This window comes from Bombus vancouverensis, chromosome 11, assembly GCF_051014615.1.
Source record: "Bombus vancouverensis nearcticus chromosome 11, iyBomVanc1_principal, whole genome shotgun sequence".
Taxonomy (NCBI): Eukaryota; Metazoa; Arthropoda; class Insecta; order Hymenoptera; family Apidae; genus Bombus; species Bombus vancouverensis.
In genome coordinates this window covers 10,863,669-10,891,644 of record NC_134921.1, presented here as the reverse complement: position 1 = coordinate 10,891,644, position 27,976 = coordinate 10,863,669, and the positions used below count along the sequence as shown (strand labels likewise).

Sequence of the window (27,976 nt, the reverse complement as noted above, 5' to 3'; positions counted from 1 at the left end):
TAAACATCCTCGATAATAATATAGGAATTAGTTAAAAAATACCTTTTCAAAATATCTTTTAGATCATGAAAAAATGTACCAACGATTCACTTCGCATACGATATATTTTTTAGATTAAAATTTATGATTGTACACGTATTCATTCCATTCTAGAGATTCGGATCAGACGATGAGATGTCGAGTCCCTAAATAAATGTAAATGTCTCTCGGATGAGCAAGGTTATAGATAGATATACTCGTACGTGTATTTATAGCTTATCAATGCTGGCGATCCTCTCATTTTTCTCTCTTTGGACATGTTTCGTGTCGTAAAAAATTCTTATATCATTGCTATACTATACAGAAATTTATTCAATTATCGTAGGATTGTTTTTGGGATGAAGACAATGTCGATCGTTCGTTGCTAACTATCGATTGAATTCAAGTATTCCAATTCGTAAAAAAATGACCAAACTGTTGATTCTAGATTTCATAGGAGTCGAAATACAGGTGATAAAAAATGAACGAATTTGAACACTTAAAATGAGTGGTTTTGCTTCTCGTTGCTCTATTTTAGTCATGAAATTTGTCTTTTGCTTTTGTCTCGTGTACAAACATTTTGCCTTCTTGGGTTACATGTTCTTCTAAGGCTTATAACCCTGATATGTTTCTGGAAACGTTCAGCTATCAAAAGGATCGAATTTCAACGATCGAGACTCAGGAAGTCGGCGCAAAGTGCTAAACGCTGGATACAAAGACGCGTTCTCGGCATCGCCGGCACTAAATCTGTGCGATAACTTGTTCTCGCGATCCCACGTAGAGTTTGTTGGTTTATATAAACGAGGAATGTGTCGATCTCCATGATTATTACCGTAAACGAAATCAGCGTTTCCTGAAACAATAACTTTCCTGTATATTACAACTTTTCAAAAGACTACAATCTAAAAATTCAACTCTACAGTTCTTGTCGCTTATTCGTTGCAATTGTATTCCTTCTAATCACAACGACGAAAAGTTCGATATTGTAAGAATACCCGTAGAATTCATATTTTAAGCGTTTGCACATTTTTCGATAATAAGTGAAAAAAGAAATTAAATTCGAATGGTTACCTTGTGCGAGAGACGGTGATTGCGGCGGTGTCCCGACAATAGGCGACAAGGGCTCGTATGGCGGTGGCGGAGGAGAAGATGGCGATGGTGTAGGAGACGGTGGTTGTCTCAAAAGAGTATCCGGATCGAGTTCGAGGATCCTTAGAACTCGTTGAGGATTTGCTCGAATCCAGGACTCGAACAGATCCACAGGCCAGTCGGTTTGCGTGGATGCATCTGACATTCTTCTAGGTGGGTCCCAACATATAGCATCGGGCGGATGAGACGAACTTCTCGCCAAAACGCCACTCCCACGACTCGCGGGCGTTGGCAAATTTGGATTACTTTGAGGCGAACACGCTAATATTTGCAGAGCTTGAATGGCGTTCCTCACCTATTTTTATACGAAACAATCGGGAACGTTAGACCAGTTGAGAGTGGAACGAACGTTTACCGCAATATTTACCTCGTAACTCAACGTGGCAACGTCTTGATGTAACGTAGAAAATTGTGTGTCGAGTCTCTCCACCGATCCTCGAATATGTTCCTCCATTGATTCTTGAGCGATTACCTGAGCCGCTCTGCCTCTTACTAGAACTCCTCTTCCGGTTCTTCTTGCTTCTCTATAGTCATCCCTATTATACGATGTAGGGTATTTGAAGAACTTCTTAAGAGTGAAAAAATATGGTGAAATCTCACCTGAACTTGGCATGTCTGGGACTCGTCGTATGTAAAGGCGATTTATTTGGTGGTGACAAAGGTGAAGTCTCCCCTTCGTCAGGCACATTTTCGTCGTCTTCGCTAATCGATGGTAACGTTAACGATGGTCCGTTCATATCTGACTCTTGCTAAAGGTAGATAATTAGGAAACATTCGTATGAATCTTTGTTTGTTTTTACTCTTATTATTTCATGCTGTCAATATGAATATCGGATTTCAGAACCTTCATGGAAACAGAGCTTATAAAACGGTAGTATACGTAATGTTTGTTTCAGTGGATAATTTGCGATTAATCTGTACATTTTGATATTTTACTGTTACAAGAAACGTATGGAAATGTCCAGATAGTTTTGAGCGGTATTTATTATACAAGTAGATTTATAGGTTGATTTTTCAGAAAGCTCTTCAATTACCGACACTCTGATATTAAATATTAATAGTTACCTCAGCTTCGTATCCCTCTCGTATATTGTAAGTGAGATCATGTTGTATATCATTTGCAAATTCATGCTGATACTCGGGATACAGTCGAAGTACCTCGACTAATCCATGCATATTTATGCATTTCAAATCACAGTAAGTCAACGCTTTAACGTCACAACTTGATTTGACTACTACGTCCGCGGCTCCTCCGCCACCTGCTCCACCACCGTTACTGCCGTGTTGCAGATGAACGTTTATGTCACAACCTACTAGATCGCCTTTACCTTTAAACGAAATCAAACACCGTGTGAGATTTCGGTCCTCGTTTTTCGAATATAATCAAAACTACGAACACTGTGATATCGTACCTAAAATCGCGACGACCATGTTGTTTTGCACAACTTCCATCGAGCCGTTGCATAAATAATATATGTACGAGAGTGCATCTCCTTTGTGAATTAAAAATTCGCCGGGGGCACAAAAATTATTTTTAATGCGAAGAGAAAGCAGTTTGAGACAACCCTGAGAAGCAGCTTCGAATATCGGTAAATTTAATATTTCGCGATGTAAATGCATGGAAACGTCACCCCGGAGTTCCTCGGGAAATTGTTTCAAGGTCTAAAAGCAGTAAGTCTCGCGTAATCGTGACTAATTGTGAATTACAATACGTTTGGCAATTTTATATGATACAGCGTAATCGAAAGGCTCATAATAAAAATCTCTTGTCAGATTTTTCGATCTTTTAGATAACAGAGATCGAGATACACTGCATAGGTATTACAACAGATCGTTAGAGTATTCTTTTGGTACCCTGGAAAAGAAGAAACGCGAACAAGAATCTTTTTCTTTATAAGCCTTTGAATCATAGCGTTTACGTGGTTTACCTCGTGTATATCGATACCGTGATTTAAAGACCACATAGTTTGGAAATAGTCTTGCATTCGCTGTTTCAGTTCTTCGGGGATCTGATGCAATACGAAAAAATCCTTGAGATCCCGCAGTTTTGTTTGGTATAGCGATCTTCTAGAGTAAATTCTTTGAATAATCGCTGTCACGTTACCAAACACGACGGCATGCATCAGAGCTGTAGCATACACGATATGTACAATGTGGAAACATTTTCTATCGTAAGTTTTCCATTCAATGTTTATTCCGTATTAATTAATATTATTTCCCCCTAATACACGTGTATGCAAATTCTTATATCGATTAAATACGCAACTAATAATACTTGGTTAATTAACTTGAATGATTAATTGATAATCCTTACGGAATAATATATAACATATTGATCAATGATGATTACTGACCACCAATGAGCATCGTACAAATGGAGAAGAACTTTTCGGAGAATGTATTGGCTGACACATTTCCAAATCCTACCGATGTTAAACTACTGCATGTAAAGTACAACGCTGTGATGTAACTTTCCGCGTGCGTTACGTTCTCCACGGAGATTTTCAGCCTTTCTGCCAGTGTGTGAATCCAGCCTGTAAAATGCGTCCGATCAAAGTCGATTCGAATGTCAGTAGTTCATTCTCTATCAAATAGATCTATAATTGTCACGTTGATATAATTGCCTTGTATGTTCTCTTTGAGTTTTTTAATCGGATATTATTCATTTACGCGAACGGATTAAACAGTAGTGTATTAAACAGTAGTATTACGAGAGTGTGCCTAGAGGCAAACGTCTGCAGTTAAGTTATGCGATACACTTTCCCGTAAGAGAAAAGTTTGTAGACCAATACGAATACAGTTTCAACTTTCTCCGGGCATCGGTTCCATCTAGAACGCAGTGCTGTCCAAAACAAAATTCCTTGAATCGAATCATGCAAGATCAATCTGTATATCTAAATATGTAGACGCAATAATAATTAATTCTTAATTCTTGCGTAGGCAATTAAACTGTTCACGCATGATGAATATCCCATTACGATGTATCAGATATATTAGATAAGTATCGATGATTCGACTTTCGTACATTTCCAAAACTTCCTATTTCTTCTTCTTGGAATTCTATCAAATATTATTTTAAACGATTCGAGCGGTAAAATACTCGACGTTACAACGTTGCCCTGCTATGGAGGCATCTTTGGAAAATTCTGATCATTTCACAAAATTGCAATAAAATTTAATAGTGTATTAAAAAGATCAATAATGCAGTTATTAGAGAGTGTAATAAACGTGACCCGGGAAAGGAGCAATTGTTTTATAAAGCACTATCGTTCGCAGCGTTGATGGTTAAAGTTATAAAAAGTTACGTCTGCTAACGACGAATTGATTTTTTAACAAACTCCGCCTGCTAGCTTGGGTGAAATAGAATTCCACGCTAGAGTCGCTCGCTCGTGTTACTCGCACATTTCTGGTGCAGTAATGCGATAAACGGAACCTTATCTTATTTATGTAAAATATACAGATCCACGACGTACTAAAAACCGTATGAAAACGTGAAAAAGCTGTCATAAATGCCGAATACCGTATGTGTTTGTGCAAGAAGCACGTAAATAAATTTGAAATTTTAATATTTAAAGTTTTATGCGCGAATTTTTATTTGTTAGACGCGAATTGACGCAAAAAGGTGGAAAGAATAATTTCTAAAGCAATTTCGTAATATTCCTATTGATTTTCATGAGAATACGTATAAAATTGTTAAGGAAAATTTACAACTACCTTTTTGCGCGAATATTCTTTTGTCCATATAAATGTTAAAGAGGAAGGGATTATATCTCGACTCGTAGATATTCAAGCGTTTCATTGAACTTAACTTCAACTGTAAAAGTTTCGTGAATTTGCGTCTTATAAAAATGATATTATTATATGAAGATCGAACTTACCGAGATCCCAATCATCGTCGTTTCTCAACCTTTCTTTTTCCGCGATAACGAACCAAATGCAAGCCAACCAATGTGCCACCAAGATGAAAAAAAGCATTAACATCGTCAGAATGACGGCACTGTACTGCGAATATCTATCCATCTTTTGAAGTAACCGCGCGAGCCTTAATAATCTTGTCAGCTTTACTAAATGAATGTTACCATGTCCCGATTCCTATGATAAAAGATGCGCTATTAATAAACATGAAATACGTTAATCGAAGTATTTAGATCGATGATATTAGTTGTAATTCGTTTCGATACTAAATATGTACATACTAATTTATCGAAAAAATAGTATTGTAGCAAATCGATGTTGGATTTCCATATGTTAAATATCCGCTTTGATAATAACTGACGTTAATTACGTATTCTTGTACATACGTTATAGACTCACGACGACTAGATTGTACCATTCATGTCGAGATATGTCGTTCGATTCAAGCTGATATGTGGCCGTGTTCCGGAGAGAACGCGAAGCTTGGAATCGGTATGTCGTTCAATTTAATAATACGCGGACCTTCCCTAAATGAACTTCATTCATAACTCGTTTTCAAATGTACAAATAGCGTATCGTACACGTGTCTTCCTTACATTTCTCAACAGGACATCCAGAGATTTTGAGTTAGAAAGGAAACTTTATTATTCGCAATCGAGATACGGATTTTACAAGGCAATTTTAAATTAACTTGCAGCGTGCAACACGGGTATGTTAGTACGCGTAGTATAAAAGTTTCAGGGTCGAGCTATCTAAATAGTTTGAAATAGTTACGGATTACTCACCTCGCCGCTGTAAACGTCAGAAGCATAGAGAAAATCAAAAGGCAAAGCAGCGACAAGATCGACGAAAAACCAACCCTTTAAATAGTTTACGGCTATACTTTTGCTGTTGCTGACAACTTCACCTTTCCTGCTTACGTACGTTGTTCTAAAGTTTAGAATGATATCTGCGGAAAGATGTGTGATTTTAACTATTGTTTTCAATGTTTAACTATTACTTTCGTTTTCGATAATTCTAATTGAAGATCGGAGGAGGAAAATTCGATAAAAGGGTGAAAATCACGCGTTTAACTTTAAAATGAAATAGACAGACGATTGTGGTAACACGAAATTGCTCGACAATGTACCGAATCTTAAAACTGTTGCTCTGTAAAAAATGTAAAACGTGACCTATCGTCTTTCTCTCTTGTACTTTTTAATTAATTCTAATCCTACAAAGTTTGATCATACCACAGAATAGAAATTTTAGCGAGCAGAAACATCGAACCTCTGTTTGTGTTTTGATCAAAGAGACAAAGTACTCTCGCGATCCCTTCCCTTCCCTTATTGAGTTTCTCGACGCGAAAATGCAGCGCGTTAAGGAACTTTATTTCCGCAGGATGAACTGCTTTTAATCTCGTTAGCAAACAGGATTTCTATCTCAACATTCGCTCATCATACTTATCTACGAATTGGCTAAACGAGCGCAAGTAATTTCATATCAAGTTATGCATACGAATACTAGGTTTTCGAATACAGATAAATTGGATGAGAGGAACTGATAAAATCCTCCTTTCACAGGATGTTTTAACTTTCTCTACGTAAAATTCATCAGTATATTTTTCTAGATATAAATATGAAATACGAAAATTTTATTATAACGTGAACGTAACATAATACGGTTTTTTATTCGACTGGACGTTCTGAGAAAATCAGGTTGGACAAGTTTAAACTGCCCTATATTGTACTCACAAATAAAATTATGATTTCTATCCTCGAAGAGATACGATCTCGTCGAACACCAGTGAAGAGTTCTTACTTTGGACATCGTTATTCGATATTCGCTTTGAATATAAATCAATTCAGTGTTTGTAGAGCGAATGTCGCATTACTTGCGAAAACTGACTCAAGGGGAATTCGCTGCATCACGAAAATTGAAATAAAACCAATATTACTAGCGCGGTAGCAGAACTTCTTGTTTTCTTTTGTATATTGGTCTTATATGAATAAATAAACAAATATATCGAGATTAAATTAAATTTCTCTGCATTCGCGCGAAGAAAATTGCACTGAATGGAGCTAGTAGTTGAAACCAACGATTGTAATACAGGTATAAAGCGGATTGGAAACAGGGAAGCGAGGAATCGTTGCTTTCGAACTTAACGAGCTTCTCGAATTACCGATTGGATGTGAAGAGTACCATTCGCGTTCCTTTTTGGCTGAATTACTTTAAAAGCATCGCCAATCGATATATCGAACTGTCTCTGATTAGTGATTTTAGGCTGATTACGATAAAGGTCTGTTCTCTCCTCGGTCCTTCAATATTTTAAATCAGTCCCGAATGAGACAAATAAGTTGGAGAAATGATACCCACCGGTTATAAAGAGCGCTTCGACGACAACGTCGCTAACCATCGTAGGCCTATCGATGTTAATGAAACTCGCATTAAAAGGGACGACGATCGCCACGTAAAACGTGGCAAGGAGTATTAACCAGTCCCAGCAAGACTTAAAGCCACCGTAATGGCTTAGGATGAACTGAGATTTTTTGATTCCCGTCGTTTTGTATTCTGGCAAAGGTGGTGCAGTGGAATGCAGAAGGTTCTATAATAATAGTACACGATACGTGAAAGCTTTCTGTGGCAGGTAAATATTCAGATATTTTTATGAATCGCTAAATGTGAATGCAAATATAGACGTAAATGTTTCCAAGGTAAATGAAATGGTTCAAGCTGTTCTTAGAAGTGATTAAAACTGGAATGGCAGCACTTACATTATTCAATTTAATTTTGTGCTTATTGTCCTGTTTGTAATGGCCTGATAATTGATAAAGGACGGCGCGACTCCTTCTTCTGCCATAATTAGCTGGAGGCGCTTCTGGATCGAGACCGCCATTTGCATCTGAAATATAATTGTACCATCGCCGTATATACTTTACCCTTTGTACAGTTTAAAACTGTACGCTGTATGCAATCAAGGAGCTCGACGAAGAATGTATATTTATATTTAATTATTTATATGTAAGCGATAACGTCGTATCGGTTAACACTTTTTTTCCTTTGATCTACGATAATTTTTTTTGTCGGGAAAAAATAGCGTACACCGTAAAAATATCTCCCATTCCTATGGGATACGTACATACGTAGCTTTTCTAGGTCAATTTTGTAAATGACTAACACGTGCAATGCCATTACGCGTAAATTCTACAAGAAAAGCAAACTATTGGAAGCTTCTGATTTGTGCTCTTTGGTGTCTTTGCTCTCATAATAATCGTTGCATTAGGTATTTACGTGCAGCGTGTAGCGTGATCGCGGTGTAAGAAGCACGAAACGTTAGATACGTTGAAAAAGTATGTACATTGGGAACGTTTAATCCATACCCGATGTATGGTCCGTGCTCGGATACTTTGGAATGCAATTCATCAGTCACGTCGATCGAAATGCATTCCAGAGAAAATCGTTTCGTCAGACTGGGTTCAGCAGCGAAGCTTGGGCTAGAACTCACCACTATCGTGCAACTCACACAGCTGAAGGTTCTTCGTGTGGGTGATATCCTTATGCGAAGCCAGAAACAGAACGACGTCGCCCTTTTCATTTTTGATCGGAACAATATCGAGCAGACAGTCGAATGGACTTCCTGCAATCAAAGTCGCATTCTAAATCTCGATTAAAACGTCGATCATCTGAAATTTATAAGCAAAAACGCTTTTTTTTTTCTGTTTTCTCTCTTTCCCTTTCTTTTTTAATTCTAGCTATGAATTTTTCATTTCTACTGTCAATGGTTCGAACGCAAAAAGCCAATAGTAAAACTCGTATCGGAAACATAGACAGGTGGTGTTGTACAAACACGATAGAACCGATTTGATCCAATCGATTATCTTGATTAAATGTATTCTGCTGCACCTGTGTTATTTTTGCATGCATTTACATCGTACCATTGTGACCAGTAACGTTAAATCGCACTTTTTCACCATTATTATAAATCATACGATTATTTCATGTAGCAACATTGATATTAAATCTCGGCGAATACAATTCACGAGATAGTATTTTTACATTTTATTAAAATATATTTACATGAATAATTTTATGAATCTTTTAGTGAATTTTTCATTAAATGAATTACAATCTATACGTTTGCTTATGTATTGTACCATCGTTGAAAAATCAAGTACAGTGCGAAGATTTTTACGATGAAAAATTTCAGTAATAACTTCGAAAAATAATTTCGATGTAATTAAATAATAAATTATTGGGGCGTTAAAACGAATCTATTCATGCGTAATATGTCATATTTAGTGAAACCTGGTTTTGCCAGGATATTCCACAAATTGGTTTCTAAGGGATCAATTTGAATTACCATTAATTAGGAGAGTTATCTCCATTCTGTAACCAAATGTTAGATTGCTAAACGTTGGTAATCACTCAATTCCTTGCTTGGCAAATCCAATGTCTGTGATTGAAATGGATCGTTTTCTAACGCGGAAGAAAGAACGAATGAAGCTTACCGGTCTTTTTATAGAATACGACTTCCATCTTCAGCTCTGTTTTGCTCTCGAGGCTCTTGTCGATCATCGCTCTTTCCTCTTCTTTCGTTTCCGGGCCATAGAGAAACTTGCAAGCGCAACCCTTTTGCATGATTTGCGCTCGCGCGAATCCTGTCAGCTCGCAGAAACCGTCAGAGCAATAAACGATCGGGTAGAGCGACGGAACCTGTGCATTTCCCAGCACAAAGTTGCTGTCTGCGAACAAAGGCGAATATTCCATTAAAGCAAACAACTACAATAACGTGGTTTCTATTTAATCTTTTCGACATAACTATCTATTTATTCTCGAGTTTTTATTATAAACTACATACGTCGAGCGTATACAGTAGGTCAGTAAAGTATTCGTTTACGAATACATCATGTGCATCATAAGAAATATTTTATAAATTTTACTGCTACTGCTACAGCGAGATTCGAAGACGAAAATCGGGTAACGGTTGCTCGAAAAAAGAAAATATTAGTTACACGTAATGATTAGTCATAGATTAATCAGATTAACGTATAAATCTATGCGACTGTCGTAGTCGAACTTTGCGATGTTCGAGCCGAAACAATTTTAAATCGCAGTTCGTTCGCTACCCGTGGCGAAGTTGCACAAGACGCGTATAAATAGAGGTCTCTCCATGATCGTGAACATTATCTTTTTGAATACAAGGATTATCGGGTCGCAGCATTAAATCGAGCATTTGTTACTAATGGCGCACGGTATTAGTAAAAAAAGAAGTTTTAATCTCAGAATGCGCGAATCTGCAAAAGCTTTTATGCAAATAAAAGGTACAAGATATTTGGACCAAGAATATATTTTGCATAAAATGGTGACGAGTATGCGATACACAGCAGCACTTCTGGCAAAAATATGTTTGCAAGCAAACAATAATTTCAGTTATATTGTCAGAAAAACTTGTACTTATTTATATCGTATCCTCTATTGTATGTGTTTGTTGTTATTTCCCGTTAGCGAGAACATGGATCTTGCCAATTAACTTTCAATACATCGCGTCTATTTTTTCGATTACTCTTTATTTCGCAATTTCGTCATATTGAAAAAGAAAAATCGAAAAAGAAAAGAGAAGTCTGATTGAACTGTCGATTAGCTTTAAATAAGCACAAAGAAGTAAGTGATACGTGTGTTTACGTCGAATTTGTTGGTGGAAACAATTCGACGAAAGTTATAGTACTATATTACTACTATAGTACTATATAGTACTATATTGCGTATGTTATACGAAACATTTAGAAATTTTACTTGCACTTTAACGAGGTGAAATTAACATAATCACATTGACAAAGTTTCAAACAAATACAAAGATGTATACAAAGGTTACAAAATATTTATTGTAGATATATTTCGTAGAGATCACGATACGTATATATGTTTGCAATAAATATCTCGTAATCTCTATGTGGATTTTCAGATTGAGTTTAAATGTTATCGATATAATTACGACGAATTGATTACGATGCTAATGAAGTCTCAAAATGTTTCATATAGCACACATATTAGTACACGTGTAGATACGTAATCGTTCAAATATTTTCGCCACACTACGTTCTTCCGGAATACAATTATTGAAATTGAGGAAAGTAAACAAGATTTCGATGATTACGTGAACACAATGCACGTCTGCATCATATGGTGGTTCATTGGTTAATAGCTTTGTCAACGTCACTGACGTCACGCATAATTTCTTTCAGGGTAACGACGGTGCTATTTTTAATATTACGCTCACCCCTGAAACACTTTCATCTTCCCACAGCCTTTTGTGAGACTTCAACTCCCGACGCTTCCTTGTTTCTTCAAAATAAAATCAATGACTGTCTGTTTATCAAAGGGGTTCGGTCCAATTTCATCTTCTTGCAATTATCATTAATTCCTCGACGAGTGTATTTAAGTTTGGATTTTTAATTAAAGTATACTGGTGAATTACTCGAGATAAATGCATGGACAGAAACTTTTTTTTTTTTCGGTGAACGATCACGTCTAAACAATCTCGCGCAATTTTTTAACGGATCATGGTGATTGACGATTAAGCCACCCTTTATACAGCGTGGAAAATAGTGATTGTCACATGTTCGGTAGGGAGTTCAGTTACGAAGGGTTGTAAGATAAAAATATGATTTAGGGGTAAAGTTTAAATATTAATTTATTTTAATTTGCTTATCATCTTTTCTTATTCGCATCGTGTTCTTTATCTTTGATTTCGTTTGGATTTAATTCTGCTGCAGTCGAGTTTTCATGTCTGAACGTCGTTCTCGTTTCACCGTATAAAAAGATTTCTAACGATTTAAGAGAATTTTCCATATAAAATTAAGATTAAATTCTCTTGAATTCGTCCGCAACTTTTTATACCTAAGACATTTTTTAACCATAGAACTCAGCATTAAAAACGCGCAAATAAATGCAATTCGTAGAATTCGTAATTACAAACTAATTTTGATTCGAGAAAATACATGTACGTTTGATCAAGATTCAAAATAGGATTAAAGAGCCAATGCTTCTTTGAAAACGTCAGGATTTCTACGCATTTGTCATGGGAATGATAAATTGTAATTATATCCGATATATATAGAAGTATCGTATAAAGCAAACGTTTCTACGATCGCAGACAGGATGAGAGGGATAATTAAGCGAGAGACACAGCGGATTCGCAGTTCCTCTTTAATTACGGACGTTCTTCACAGACCTTATTACATGTGTCTTTCTCCTCGGCTATGTTTACTTATTTCTAATAAATATGTATGAAATCGTCTCTCGAGTTTGCAGTTCTGCTGTACGCAGGTACACAAACATGTACATACGTATACGCGTAATACGAAATCATCGTTCGAATTTCCAACTGTACTATTCACAGGTACACTAACACGTTCAAACTGTCGGCTACGAGAACGACAGGGTTTACGATCACATCGCATCAGTTGCTAAAAGCAGCGTAACACGCTACAGTTTCAGTCGGATCTTGACAAAGACTAATGGAGTCGATTGTCTTGCTTACGCTTAGGAACATATGGAGCATAGAATTAGTGCCAGAAAAATTTTCTATTCTTTGTTCTAAGGAATGAGAATTCGCACGTTGACGGATCGCTAGCAACAAGAGACACGGCTGTCTTTAAGGTTGCTTGATGACGATACAAGGACGCGTATGTAAATAGGAGTTTGTTGCAGTTTTCTAAATTCGTGCGAGGAAAAACTCGTAATCCTAGTAAATAAACCGAACGTCGTAAATAACGAAGGAGCACGGTAAAAATAGCAGTAGACCATGAAAAGTGCATTTTAAATAAATATAGATTTTATGATGGTAGCTATGCATGGGAGAAAATCTGCATCGAGAAAAACAAACAGGGAGAGAGGCTGTGCTTGCTTTTGTCGAATATGCGAGAGTCATATTCGACTATGCGAATATCTCGAACGTTTGTTTATCGCCAGTTTTCTCTGTATGTAGGTTCCAGAGATTATGAACGTGTATTTGGTGCATATTATGTATTTCTTACGCTTGGGTGTTAATTAAATGTAAAAAATAAGCACGTACTCAGGGGCAATTAAACCGTTATGAAATAGGAAGCGCTGTTTTATCCCGAGTGGGATTTCAATTTTCCGTGTAATGGTCAGTTATCTTTAAATATGGTATTATCTTCAACTGATTAATTAGTAAGCACTGTAAAAAAACGAACGAGTTAAAATAATTAAAAAGAGTACATTATGTCAGAAGCTTCAGTCATCATTTTTCTTATTATTAGCTACGTTCGAATGGATTATTATGATAGCTCTTTTTACATTCTCGATATCGATAAAAATTTCATAATACCTCAAGTAGTTTATTAGAAAATACACCTGGTACCTATAGATTTACCGTAGGGTTACAGGCGTTGTTTTCAGAAACTTCCTAATGTGCTTTTTTTATATAAATAATTTTCCGGCCACTTTTGCACAATATACCAGCCTCCTTTCACAGCCATTAGAACATTTACGCGCAATTAGGAACCTGAATAATCGTTAGAAGATTCATAAAATTTTAAAAAATCGTTGCATCGTTTGAAACTTCCAGCTATAGAAAATCCACATATTTCTATCAACCTCGTTGATTATGTATAATTATCATTTGTTCTATAATTCTTGCAAACCGTTTTCGTTAAAATTTACTCTATGTTTTGAACCGTTATCTACGTAAAACTAAAATTCCAGTCGTTTTCCACATAATCTAGGTCGTTTATCGTGTTTCGTACGCGACCATTATGCGCCCTAATATCATTGAACGTGAATGCACAAATTTGAAGCGGTAAGAACGATATGATACGTTGCGTTTCAGGATAAATCGATAAAAAACCGTGATTTAAAACTCAATCAAATGGTCAGAGGATATTTTTCAAGCCGCAAGCGTATTCAGCGAGAAGGAGAGAAAGAGAGAGAGAGAAAGAGAGCATGGAAATTTTCATGTTTTCATATTGAAAAGCGATAACTACATCGTAAGTTGTTAGTCATATTTCCCAGTAACCGCAGAATAATTAAATGGATACGACACACGTGTTACCGTAGCTATTGTGATTAATTCAGCTAAAGTTACGTCCAGCTATATGCTTTTAACGTTTACGTTATTTGAAGACGATTTGGATATTTTGTACTTGTAGATATAATGCACGTTTTTAGATCTTAATTTTAACTCTCCTCGTTTTATATTTATAATCTATCCTGCCCTTATTATTAAGGGTGGTCTGCCATAATTATTCGTACGATTTTAAAATATAGCGCACATTGTTTGAATAATTAAAAATGCGCGAAATTCCTGACAAACAATTGGATGCGTCGACAATACCGATTCCTGTATAGTTTTTGCAGAGAAGTGGAATGAAGTAAAGGTGATGATGGTAGAAACGAAGAAAAGTATGAAAGATAGATATATTGTATTGTACATTCAATTTTATTGCAATCTACGTTTATGATGTATCTCATATCGACATATGAAAATGCCGTATTTTGAAGTCAACTAAATTGCATATTATTATTGACTTTTATATAAAAAAAAGAACAGGTATTTTGAGGAAGGAACAAATTGAACACAATTGTTCGTTTGGATAATTAATATTATAGTGAATCGATAGAAAGATTAATTTTTTTTAGGAATTAATTTTCCTACAAAGATAAACAACACAATCCGACACTACACATCAAGGTGACGCCTCATGAGAGAAACGCACGAATTGATGACGCTGAATGTTAATTTTGCTGCAGACCTCATAAGTGGAGTGCAAATTGAAATATTTATAAATATCTATAATTAAAGGAATGGAATTATCTGTTAAATATTATAGAGGGTTTTGTATCTTGGATATTTTATATACTTTTACATATATATTCAAAGGATCGCATCAAGAGCTAAAGCGTAACCTTTTAATTAACCTTTTAATAAAAATTCATTCGTAAAACAAACAGATTGAGTTCACAAAGGGATTAAGAAAACGTGATACTTTATTGTAAATTTAGGAACGTGTCGAACGTATCATGTTCGCGTGGTAATGAAAATTTCACATTTATGTTTAACTATGACGATATCGTGGCCATTGCGGATTAAATGGCATTATTCAAACATGTCGACCTTATGCTTTATATCACGTATCATGGACTCTGTCAAAGTATTTGCAAATAAAGGGGAAACTTGCGTTTCATACGTTTCTCCGAGTATCATCACTTTTTCATTTTTAGTCTTAATGGATTACAGCTCGTGTAACATTTTCGATGGGACTGTTTCTTCGTAATAAAACAGGTAAGACCGTAGCAGTTGAACGTTTAACGGATGAATCCAATACAATTCCGATACGACATTAATTGTAGAAAATACAAGAAAGTGGTTCAATCAAACTTGAAATTACGGTGCGGATCGGGCAAGGTAGAGAAAATCTAGCAGTAAATTATATCGACTCGTTTTCGATACAGTTAAGAGTTCCCCGTGGAAAAAGTAGTCGTTTATATCGAATTGGCGGTATGGAAGCAATGTCGATTTCCTTCTCCGATACGGAAAAACTTCGAAGATGGTGGATACAATCGTACAACGTAATAAGTATCGAATTGGATTAAATAAAATAATTACGTCGTGGTAAATTATTTCACTTTTATATCCATAAAACTAACATTATTTTCACTTTAATCGAATAAACCCGCCGTGTATTATCGATGCCGGCAGTTCGAATCATCGAAACACGATCAATTAATCCAACTTTGTATTTAAAGATTCAACATGAATTATTTTTTCTTCTCGAAGAGGAAAGGAGAGTTTTAATTTGTTTTTGAACGAGATCAGTTACATTTTGTAATCACGTAAAATTGCAAGTATTGTTACGGACGTAATATTCTTGAAAGGATTGTGACAAAGGTCGACCTCCATTGTAAGATGAGTCACATCTTCTCTGTATCTAAGAAAAATCTTCGTGTTACGTTTCGTTTTTTTCATAGTGGGGGCCTCTGTTTCAGGATCATGTATATATATAGCATAGGGATCTTATAAATAATACAAGGAACTTTTTATCTGTTGTTCTCTATAGATGATCTATACTGGAAATTTGTCGAAAACATTTGCACGACTAGAAACGACATTTCATATTTATACTCTTCGTTCTTCGATGCGATTTAACGAGGAAGGCCGAGAGTCTCATTACCAGTGGAACTTTATCACCCATGATTGAGGTCGCTGACGATGATAACTTAGCAATTTCCACTAAGGTCGTAGTGTACCGCTCCCCTTAATCAGATTTCTACAAAATTTCGAATACGTGGAATTGTGAAGCAAATGGAATGGTTAGATTCTTGTTCCGTGCTTTAAATTGGTTCATTTCGCAAAAGTCTCTCCAGGGGTAGGCAACTTTCCCTCGGAATATGGAAACACAAAAGTCCAATATAGTCCAGAAACCAATTGCCCTTAGACGCAAAGAACTGGCCCACTTACGAGACGTATCTTTTCCAATACTTGCCTTTGTATAAGTATGTCCCGTGGAAACAGCAACTGGATGAGATTTCAAATATCATCTTCACTTTATAATTTAATAAAATTTCACTTACTTCGTCTTACTTCGAGTATAGACCGGTGAACATATAAGCATTTAGCTAACTATATCGTAAAAGGTTTTATTTTCGTTTCTTTTCTCTAGTATGAGATTTAAAAATACATTTCCTCTGCTTCGAAGAGAATAAATGTAGAACGGCGTTCGAATATTTATTTCCAGTAATAATTACGAATTAGGTTAGATAGAGTTTGAAATGGCGAAATTACTTATACAGTTAATTACCCTTTGTATTAAAAGTAACGACATTTAGTGGGATCGCTAAACTTAACTTTCATTAAAGTGAAACTTTCATTTTTAGATTGGTTTTAAGTTTTATAATGTAATATAGAAATTTTATAATATCGCTAGTCGTATATAATTACAGTGTTAATGAAATTTCAAAAAGTTTTGTATAACATACATAATATATTCAGAAAAGTTTTCCATCTTGAGCGTTCAAAGTACTTTTGCCAGACTTCTGTATGCTCGTTACTATATATCATTTAAAAACATTATTCTTTATTAACAAAGCTATGTAGTTAAAACAGAGAAAGGAAAGTAACAGTGAAATTTTCTTTGAAACACCATTTGAAATAAAGGGTGATTTCTATTCACTCGATGGTGTCTGCTATATTTTCTCTTACCCCACAAGTTAGGTCTCCCTTTGCTTTAGAATACCTTTCTCGGGCCGGAATATGAAGCGATTAAGCTTTCCTATCGAGTAGCTTAACCATATACCTTTTGAAAAAATTTGCCCACCGTCTTTTCATTTAAGACTATCCTGAAAGGATTTTCATTTATTGAACGATGAATGCGTTTTATGGAAGAAATGAAACGATAATTGACGATTTCCTCGTTGCTCATAAACCGTGGCACATTTGGAGAAACAATGTTCTGTAATTGCCTCTTAGTTGTCTCATTTTCTATGCAATATCGTTTTATTACCATAAACGGCGTAAACCATAAACGATTTATTCCTGTTCGAACCACTTATGCGGTTAGATATACTTTCATTGAGCAAAGACTATAACTTAAATCGATAAATGTATGTGTCTTTCTGGGAAACGCCCTGCGTCGTTACTTTTACTCGCAATGTTGAGTGTCACGATAAGATAAGTGTCATTGATATTGTACAATCATTAGGTATCGCCGCGCCGATCAATAACTGAATTTTTTTTTTTATTTCTTAATGTCACCTTATTGATAGAAAGGAATATCGAAAAACGAAAAGGACATGTCATTGTTAGGTCTGAAAGCTTTACAAAATAAACGAAAATTTCATAACAATTCGACTATTTCATTTGAAAATATGCCGAGCATTTAAATGTACGTTTAGCATGGATCCGTAGGCTTCTTTCATGAAAGTTCCTAAATTTCCCTCGCGGCAAGAATATCACGCAGTTAGCGTAACCTACAAGTTAAAGATGGACTACAATATTTACTCACACGTCGCTTGTAATTTATGTTAGGATACATTCACACTATATATATTTGCACGAGATTCTAGCTAGTTTTGTCTTCAGAAGTTGATTCGCCTTTAGACTTACGTATCCGTACGAATTCTCATTTACCCAATATTCCGTATCAATCCTAACTTTGAACACAGTTGCTAGACAAGTTACATGCTTATCCACTTGCGAAGCTTGTGAAATTTACCATAGCCCCACGCTACATTGCAATTAATTCTTAGTACGTAGAGGAATTACGCGCCCCTGTACAAGCTGCCAAATCGATAGCAATTGAGAGCTTTTGAGAGGCTCGTATCGTAACAAAAACATTAGCCCCGGAAATGTATTTGCCACGAGGTTTTCAATTGTTTGAATTTCGATAGAAATTTCGACAATTAATAAATTAATAAATAATATTATTACGCGTAAAAAGAAGCAGCAAGAAATTACAAAATAAAATTTTACCAAAATGTACATAACTTGTTACTTACATAACGTGTTAGGTGTTTAACATTTTTTTAACTCACAATTATATTTACTTTTCTTTTTTTTTTTTAAGAATTCTTAAGCCTCTTAACTATAAGAATGTTACTTCATTAGTAGCAGTAGTAGTATTTTTATTACAAACACCATATATATATGTATAATAGATACAAAAGTCTGTTGGAAACGCTTGTCATTTGACGCATTTATCTGTGAAGAACCTGACTATTAGTGGAATGTTTTGAGGTCATACTGTGATATGCAGTTTCGAATTCGATGAAAGTGTATGCAAGTTGTGTCGCTGTTATACGCGCGTATAAATGTCGTGACAGGTATGTATAGTGGTTTGAAATATTCGTATACCGGTCGAGAAGTAGCGTTCACATAGAATTTCGAAACTGTCAGAAATATTGAATGAAGTTTCGTTTTTAATTCCTTCGTACTTTTGTACGCTCTTCTTGTTAACTTTTACATTCGTTTTTCATGCTTCTGTCGTAATTAGAGATCGTTGCTAAATAAGCAGTGTCACGTGCTTCTACTTTCTGTCTGGCGTTTACTCGATCGTTACTACTTCAGAGAAACGGGTTTCAACGTTGTGTAGCGATACAGAAGAGGAGAAAGGTAATTTTCGTAAATACTAACCCTTAAGCTGCGTGTTACGAACCAAATCGTTAAAAAAAAGAGATACATATATGTATTTTTTTCCATACATTTTCCATTTCTTCCTTTTTGTAGGAATATTGCACGGTTTTGATACCCTTACGATGCAAGAACAGTTATTAATTGAACTCTTTTTTCCTGATTAATTATCGTTGATGGGATTCACTTTGTACGAGTTGCGAAGATTAAGTAACAAGTATTTTTCATTATAATTCCATAGTTGAATAGTTGGAGCATCGAAACTAATAAAAATTTTCATAATGAATGCATTGGAAATTTGCTTGAGGGTCTGCGAGGGAGAAGCAAAAGCGACGCAGAGGTAATAGATGAATCACACGTCACTGGAAAAATTGCTGTTTGCAAGTTTCCAGCCGTCTCTTATAAAATTGTTTTCCTCCTTCGGTACAAGATGATCATTAATTTTTTCTCCCGAGGAATGATATTAAGCAAATGATTGATGATAATCACTAGGATAATAAATAGGCCATCCGTACAAAGAGGAGCTCTCTTTTGACCTCCCTTATTTCCCACTTATTCGCCACTCAGCACTTATTGTTACTCGGTCGTTTTTGATGGGCTATTTTCTTCCGCAAAACAAAGCAGTTTTTTTCTGTAACTTGTATGAAGCGTTTCTTCCAAAATGTAAAACATCCTTTCATTTCAAGCGAAAATACAAGAGCGCTTTTTCTACATCGAAGAAAGTGAAATTAATTTCCGTCATACTTCTTGTAAGAGGGAAATATCATATATTTCGGGTCAAGGAAATTTAGCAAAATTGCGCAACAATGTTACTTGTGTATTGTATGCAGGGATTTTCAGGACAAAATCCTTCAGATCCTTCAGATATACTGTAACATATTGTATCGTCGAACAAAAATTTTATATAGACTATTTGTCATCTGAGGTTCGAGAAATACTTTCCAGAATTACGGATTATATATTTATTAGAATAATTATTGATATATATATAATTTACGAACGTATTTGTAGAAATATTGCAAAGGGATATTCTCGAGGCAGAGATAAGAAGGGTTTCTTTCTGATTAGAATTACAACAAAACTACTGTCGAAGTGTTATAAAATTTGATTTGATATAATTTACAAAAATGAACAAAAGGAAATGGAAAACGAAAGAAACAGATAAGAAGTCGAATATTTTTTTCGTTCGAACGTCTAGTTGAATTTATCAGAATCAGATTGTAAGCAAGTATGTACGTAAGGGAGGGAACAACGTCGATTTTCACGGCGTCGATGTTAGATTAATATTCTATGCCCTGTCTGGGGTCGACGGACTCTGTAATAAAACTAGGGGATATTCATATTCCACGGCCAAGAGGGTTGTACATCTTTGCGAACTGAATGTTGGAACACCGTGTTGTCACGGAGTTCGCTATACTTGAACTTGCATGAAAGTTTCCCTATACATCGTCGCTGTTGAAAATTATTTTAAGTTTGAATAAAAAATAAAATGAAATAACTATATACTTCGTATCGGAGCATTTGCATATACAAAAGATCAAAGTTCAATTTTTTACCGAAAACCTTTTCAAAGGCTTCTACGGTTGGCTATTGGTGCGTATACGAATATACACGGTCGTTAAACTGGATAGATTTGCTGGTTTTTGAATTGATACAACATATACATACGTTTATACGTAACGACAAATGAACGTACTCGATAACGCGATATTTTCCGTTGCCTCTTGTATAAGGTGAAATTTTTTCGCTGAAGTAGTTCTTTTGAATCGATAAAAAAAAGATGCAGATAGACGTGAAAAAATCTTTGCTAAAACGAATATTCCGATCGGTCCTCCATGAGTCTTGGTCAGCAAAGACAAACGAGTGTTTGAACAGTCGTCAACCATCCTTTACCCCAGTTGGCGATGCGCCAAACACGCTCGGAGAAAGAAAGAGAGTGCCAAAAATATCCTCGAATAGGTACTTCGAATGTCGTTAACGAGCAATTATTTCCCTTTTCTCCCGTCGAAATCAACGTGTTCACAATGGGAATGTCACGAACTTCCATCCAAACGCATTTTCTTTTTCACCGATCTCTCACCTGATTGAAATCCTTCGGATCAATCTGTAATATCCGTGAAAAATTTATTCTTTTAAATGTTCGGCATGCGCGCTCTCCTTTAAAAATATTTTATTTTTTATTTTTAATAAAACTTCGATACCTATTTCACGTTAATTATGATCCTTGAATTACATGAATTTTCTAGTAAATTTAAGTTAAAATTAAAGTAAAAAATAATATTTTAATTAACTGCTTTCTTCGTTGCACCAAGTATCAAGTTAAATGGGCATGCCATTATAATTTAAAAGATCGTTAATTTATAATTTTTCCAAGTTGATATAATAACTGTCCTAAATCTTTAAAGTCAGACTTCATTTACGTAATACCACGATATTTTTTCGGACCAAGTTGAATGACAGATACTATTACGTCGTTAAGTGTTTCGGTCTTAACGATGCTATTATTTCTACTAATTATTTCACGAAGAAGCGAACACAGACTGTTTGCGTTTTCTGGCGAGAAATCGAGTTTGTAGAGAAACTGTAGTATTTGATGGAACACCAAGATCGAGCGTAATAGCATAATTCTAGGGTCGTCGTATCCTCTTGAAGCGACGAAGCATCGCACTATAACGACACGATCGCCTCGCAAGTGTGGTAAACAAGCAAGTGCCCGATGCTTGATCGGTACTCTAAGTTATTTGAACTAACGCAAACATAGTTTGGCGCGTGATCGAGCAGATCGAATTTATCTCGAAGATGGATTTTCATTACGGAAAACATGGAATGGGAAATATCCTGGTAATATTGTACAAATTGAAAAACTACCTACTTACACTACCTGCTTTTATTCCTCTTACCGTGGAGTTTTATACAAATTCTCACCACTGTGTGTCGTGTTAAGCGCAAAACGAGATATATCCCCTTTTTCTGAATGTGAGTTTGTAGGATCATTTTATTCGAAAAAGCTGTATTAAACACACTGAAACGAACGGGTTAAAATAACGTAAGAAACTTTGTTTCTATGCTGAACGTTTCGTACTCGCAGCTGTTTTAAATATTACTTATTTTTCCTGTATATCATATGCATATTATACGGATCTAATTTTTATACCTATATTATATGTATCTACACTTTAAAATTTTCCACGAGTGTATGAACATCCACGGCTCCAACTTATGGTTCACAAGTGCCAGAATGAAAATGGAGTTTCCTGTTTTAATACGTTAAGTAGTTTTAATCGTCTTAGACCTAGGGACTGTGTGTTACCGTAAAATTAATTCTTACGCAGATGCTAGTACAATATTACGCAAGTGTTGCGATGTATGGAAGAGTGGGGCACGTTTTAAGACTTGGAAATAACGGCTTATGCAAATACGTGTATGTAATATGTACACTATCTGGTCGAAAGTAAATGTCGCCGATTTAAACCCCTCAATTAAATCAAACTGCACCGCCGAGGATTAGTTAGATAGATAGAAATGCAATTTCGTCAGCATCTCGAAAGAGGGAAAAGATGCGATTCCATTACTTTCCTAGGACGTAACTTTCCTGTAATTCTCTTACGAAGATGATGACGACGATTCGTAGCTCCTTTCTCGTAATTAGTTTTCCTTGGCTCGTAGGCCCGAAGTTTCTATCAGTATATCGGCGGGCTTCTAATTTCGTATCCATTGCACGAATCTTTTCCCAAGAAATGCCTCTAGGGAGCCTAAGCGATTGATCTTAAATGCGAAACTCGTTCCAGAAGATTGCAGGATGCTATTGTTCAAATATGCGATCGTGCGTCAAATTCAGCGTACGCGGCTCTTTTCACCACGCTAATCGTCCACGTGTTTTTTAATAACAGCAACCGTAAACGCGTAGCTTTTAATCCTTATTGGTCTACCACTCTGTCGCAAGCGACTCGTAAGCACTCGTTTGTTTTATCGAAAGTCGGAAGTTAAAGACAAGGGATCGCGTCAAGGCACTGACGACACGTTCAGTTTAGATTACTTTTCTCTTATATCCAAGAACTTTATCTTTATACGACAAAGGGAGAGGTCGAAGATAATCAAGTTGGTGTCTCAGGGGAAGCTACGGAATAGCCAATGTTACGAAAGATGATCTCGTTCGATTCCTTCTTTCTACTATTTTGCGAATTGCTGTCAAACTGTGCGCACTCTCACGTGACGGTTATCACGATGAAAGTTTACAAGGGCTCCGATACACCAGAGACAATTCGGTTTCGCGCGTCATTAACATTGCTAGGCATAATATCGATATACGAATTAACGACGACAACGTCAATAGGCGCGGCAAATATGTGCCGAGAGACTCTTCTGTATTAATTTGCAGCTTGATCGAGCGTTTGGTAAATAGCGACACGTGCCGATAGTCTGAACTTATTAAACACCGTGTCGGAAAGCGGAAGCGATAAGACAAAGGCAAACACGTTGTAACCTATGAAACTTTATATAACCAGATATAGTTCGACATTGTTTTAAATTTCAAATTCTTTCTTCAAACGAAACGTCTCGATGAAAGATAGATATGTGTATATATATACATGTCTGATCGAATGACAGTACACAGGTAATCGATCACGCGTTGCGTTCCTTTTCGCAAACCACCAGACCCGCTCAAGACTTTTTATATTGACAAATCGTTTCGTTTTAATCCAACGACGCGTAAACGAGGGTCGCCTTGGAGCGTTAGGATTGAGCCTAATCGAATGGTACGATGTTACGTTCGTTCCTCTGCACCCCTAAAAAGCTTATGTGTATGTGCTTCTGTTACGTGGTTGGAATTCTATTATATAATATTTTCCTGCAGCTATGCTCGGGTCAATCCATCTTGTCCGAGACATATCTTCATACTTTTAATATAGATATTTTCTATATACACTACCATGCGTCGGTATTTGGACTACGTGATATCATAAACGTGGATCTAAGATATGTTTCGTATGAAACTTTATAATCAGATTTTTATCTTTTGTTTTGTTTACAGAATTATATACAGTTAATTAATGCCCGTGATTCGTGACTTATAAAATTCCGCTAATGATATTAGTTCGATTGCGTGCGAGATACGGATGAATAAGTAAACGGCGTTAAGTTACATCTCTCTGAAATTTCATAATCTTTTTTGTGAAATGGCATAATCGCGTAACTTGTGATTTCTGAAATTTACTTTTCAATTAAACTCGTTACGTGTATCAAGAAGCAAACACGTCTATTAACACTGACAACTTGCATAACTCGTGTACGAGTAACTGAAGCTTTTCAATTCGTCTATTTTCTAAATAATTGAATAAGCTGATTTGATCAGATGATTTTGTTGAATATACTTACGGGTTCCATCGAAACGAGTGGCGATAGTATCTAAGAAAGTATTTTGTGGGGCGAGGAGGCCCTTCCTGACCGGCATTGGGGCCGCCCCGCCGCGCTGTCAGGCGCTCGAATCTGTAAAATAGCGAAGAGAATTTTGTTTCAGTCCAAGTCATGCGATATTCTTGCACCAATTATGCGCTCGACATGTATGCACACACTTATACATACGTAAAATGTAAATGCGCATATTCGGATATAAAGCTTGAGATCGTTTGTGCTTTATGCATAAGCGTGCCTAAAGCTTAGGAATATATGCATGAGGAAAAAAGGTCTGAGTCTTCGATAGGTAGGTCAGTGGTCCAATGAAAATAAAGGATTGCGTGTAGTGCGGTAGTTGCAGTGATAGATGATTGCGGTTTAAGCAAACTAGAATGAAGTTATTTTTAGACAAGAGTTTTAATTTAACACGTTCCGAAAGCGGCCACACAGCTTGTACAGAATATGTACTTCGATCTTTTTCTTATTCTATTTTTACACGTCGATCTTTGCGATTCTCTGTGGTTCTTTTCAGCGTGACTTTAATCTTTTCTTTCGTTTCAGATATATACGCGCAAATTATGTTTTTGAAAGCCGTGAAATAGTCGTATATTTTTTGACAGGAAATTCCACACACGTTCCTCGTTCGTGTAATTTTATGAGTAGACGCAGAAATGCATTTGCAGCAACAGGGATCTCGTTGAAAAGCGTGGAAGTCGGTGATATTCATAGCTTTTCATTATTGGACAGTTCTATTGTTACTCACGTTCTTCAATGGTATTTGTGATTTCTGGAATTAATCCAACTGAAGTTGTACTTTTCTTTCATTCGAATTATCCATGGATACGGGTCGTTAATTTATAATTATAGTAATGTAGTTTACGGGGAATCTCGTATTTACATTATCGCGATACCATGTCACCGTATCATAACATTGTATCTTAAACGCGGCTACCATCGAAACATATTCTACATACTGAGTTAAAATTTGGTTACAGGTTCGATATAACTCTTCGATTATTTCTGAGAACGCTGGAAATAATGTTCATTCCATTCAACGAGGATAAATCAAAAGGAGAGGGGATGTCAATTTTTAATGGCGAGTTATTTATTTGTAAATAAACAATAATATGATTCGCGAATGAAGAATTAAAATGAAACACGATATATATATATATATATATGAATTATATTAAAAACGCATAGCAAACCAATTAAGCATTAATGCTCGTTTCTGCGCTTTTTGTCATTATTCAGCGTGGAAACATTCATTTTGACTTGCTTGCCAGCAAGTGCAATTAACCTACGGCTTTGTATAAAATAACCCGTCTAAAGATTAACGTGCGATTTAATTTATTTGCTTCTTTTTGCGAGAAAATTAAAAACAAGATGGAACGCTAGCATTTCATTTATTCGCAAAACAGGTGTGATTGATTTATAAAGCAAATCTATATATCCGTATAGCGATTCGGGCAATGTAACAGGTGTGAGAAGAGGATGCGGTATAGGATATATTCATTACGTGTTTATCCTCTTGTGCAAAATAGAATTATTTGCCAAACGACTCTGTTCAGACACTCACTTCATTACAAAAAAATTGAGCGTAATGTTTTAAAAGAATTGATTCGAAACATTCTAAAAAATATCTACTTTCTAGGGATCCTTTGTTCAAGTATCACCGTTTACATCGGTTACGACACGTATCTACCGATTGCTACCTAATAGATCGAACAACACTGCCATCGTTTCAACATTTTCAAGCTACTAGGTACAGTTTTACGAAGCTCATTTTAGTCTTTAGACACAAAACACGGTCTTATAGAATTATGACAAAGGAATCTAGGGTAAGCAGTGATTCGTTTAAAATGACGTTTATGTATGCGGAAAAGATTGCATCTTGTTGTTCAATTTGCATGCAAATAGTCGAGTATTGAAATTAGCAAGTAGAATCAGTGACAGATACAGACCTTATCGAGAAAAAAGTTCTACCTCAGTGGCAGAACATATTAGGCATTGTATCGTAAACACTACACCTATTTTTGTATCCTCTGCTTTAGGTGTCCCACTAATGTGCACTGAACACGTTCCAGGAGAATCACGTATTCGTCCCGTTACGACTGATTCGAGGCTTTATCGCGACATTACAGAAGAAATCGGGAAACACGCGGAACGTTTGCTGGTACTCGCATAACTGACCGAGCCGAGGGGAGAAATTCTCTCTATCCTGATGGCCCGGGCTCCTGGCTGACTTGCGCTCCGCGCACCTAAGCGCAACATGTGGTAAACCGTTGAAGGTATACACCCATACACTTATTCCACTCTGTACATGTAAGCAGGTTCGTACGTGTACTCTGATAAGTACACTAATGCGAAACTGTGTAACCTGCACACGCACGCGCGTTGATCGTTTCCAAACGCGTGTGTACCGCGAGCCATAAAACAGGGTCAAGATTTCAACCGAGGATCAAACATGTTGGTTGCACAGTCTTTGATGATTATCTCAGGCAGCATAATTGATGGCTGGTGTCCTGTTCGAGAAAACAATCGAACGATCGTTGATGTAAATACGAGCTTTTTGATCACGTTCGAAACCTCAAATACATCTTACTTAATGGTATGATTTATCGGCTACGATGTATTGAATAAGAAATTAAGAAGCCTCGCGCGTTCTTTGAGCCATTTTAGGATCGTACTTTCCTATCGGTAGAATCGTCATTGCGCGATCTCTCGTTTCAATATAATGTTAAGGATTTTCTTAGAAGTCCTTTCTTTGGTAGAAACGAAAGTGAGACGTAGAAACTCGAAGATCGTAACGGTTAAACGATAGAAACACGGCCTGGAATTTTTCCTCGTGATACGTTAAAAGATTAAAGGATCTCGTCGAGGTAAAATTAGATTAATTCTTGAATGTAACTTACGGAATGAAATTGCGGAAATCTAATATTTTATACCTAACTTCGACGCGAAACGCAATGTGTAAAAACATTTGACCTCTTCATATGCGAAGAAACTAATTAAACTGTTATTATGTTTTGTAGAGCAGACAGGATAAAAAAATAGTGTCGTCGCGTAGTATTAGTTTCTTGAACAGAAGTAAACTTTTGTAAAAGATTATTGTAGGAATTAACCTAATACTGTTTTATAGAAAAAACGAATTATTGAAAAGAAAAAGATGCTCGAAAGATTCCCAACGACTTTGAAAACGTCCCGTTTATTTCAGCGAATTTTTCTTCTCGTTATGTGAACGTGCTTTGCTTAGAATTATCTTAAATAACTTAGAATGTCTCGTGTCTTCGTTTAGGATTTGCAAGGAAGCAAGATTTTTATTTTGTTAGCTTTCGTTCTAAGAAGACGCAACAAATCAACGCGCTGATAGCA

The 27,976-nt window shown here is 36.1% G+C and overlaps 1 protein-coding gene across 4 annotated transcripts; it reads right to left on the bottom strand.

Moving 5' to 3' along the window:
- Nucleotides 1–85: 85 nt before the first annotated feature.
- Elk (Eag-like K[+] channel) lies at nucleotides 86–26,804 on the bottom strand. Of its 4 annotated transcripts, none has more exons than XM_033330262.2 (16): nucleotides 26,566–26,804; nucleotides 24,584–24,694; nucleotides 9,570–9,803; nucleotides 8,567–8,698; nucleotides 7,836–7,963; nucleotides 7,438–7,666; nucleotides 5,868–6,031; nucleotides 5,046–5,259; nucleotides 3,522–3,701; nucleotides 3,096–3,295; nucleotides 2,580–2,829; nucleotides 2,233–2,495; nucleotides 1,768–1,916; nucleotides 1,535–1,703; nucleotides 1,090–1,462; nucleotides 86–871 (listed from the first exon to the last, which is right to left on the bottom strand). In XM_033330262.2, exons 2-16 carry the CDS (start codon nucleotides 24,657–24,659, stop codon nucleotides 660–662), a joined length of 2,973 nt encoding a protein of 990 aa, XP_033186153.1. In that variant the 5' UTR covers nucleotides 24,660–24,694; nucleotides 26,566–26,804; the 3' UTR covers nucleotides 86–659. The 4 variants fall into 4 exon arrangements, with proteins under 4 accessions (XP_033186153.1, XP_033186154.1, XP_033186155.1 ...); XM_033330263.2 differs by having other exon boundaries at nucleotides 1,535–1,691; XM_033330264.2 differs by having other exon boundaries at nucleotides 8,585–8,698.
- Between the last annotated feature and the right edge of the window lie 1,172 nt (nucleotides 26,805–27,976).

What these genes read in the sequence shown, in the direction of transcription:
- Elk (XM_033330262.2), bottom strand. Translation starts at nt 24,659, where the DNA reads ATGCCGGTCAGGAAGGGCCTCCTCGCCCCACAAAATACTTTCTTAGAT. An exon ending in CGACGATGATTGGGATCTCG is followed by an intron (nt 3,702 to 5,045) that starts GTAAGTTCGATC and finishes CGCATTTTACAG; the next exon opens with GCTGGATTCACACACTGGCA. An exon ending in ATCACCGTCTCTCGCACAAG is followed by an intron (nt 872 to 1,089) that starts GTAACCATTCGA and finishes TTATTGTTTCAG; the next exon opens with GAAACGCTGATTTCGTTTAC.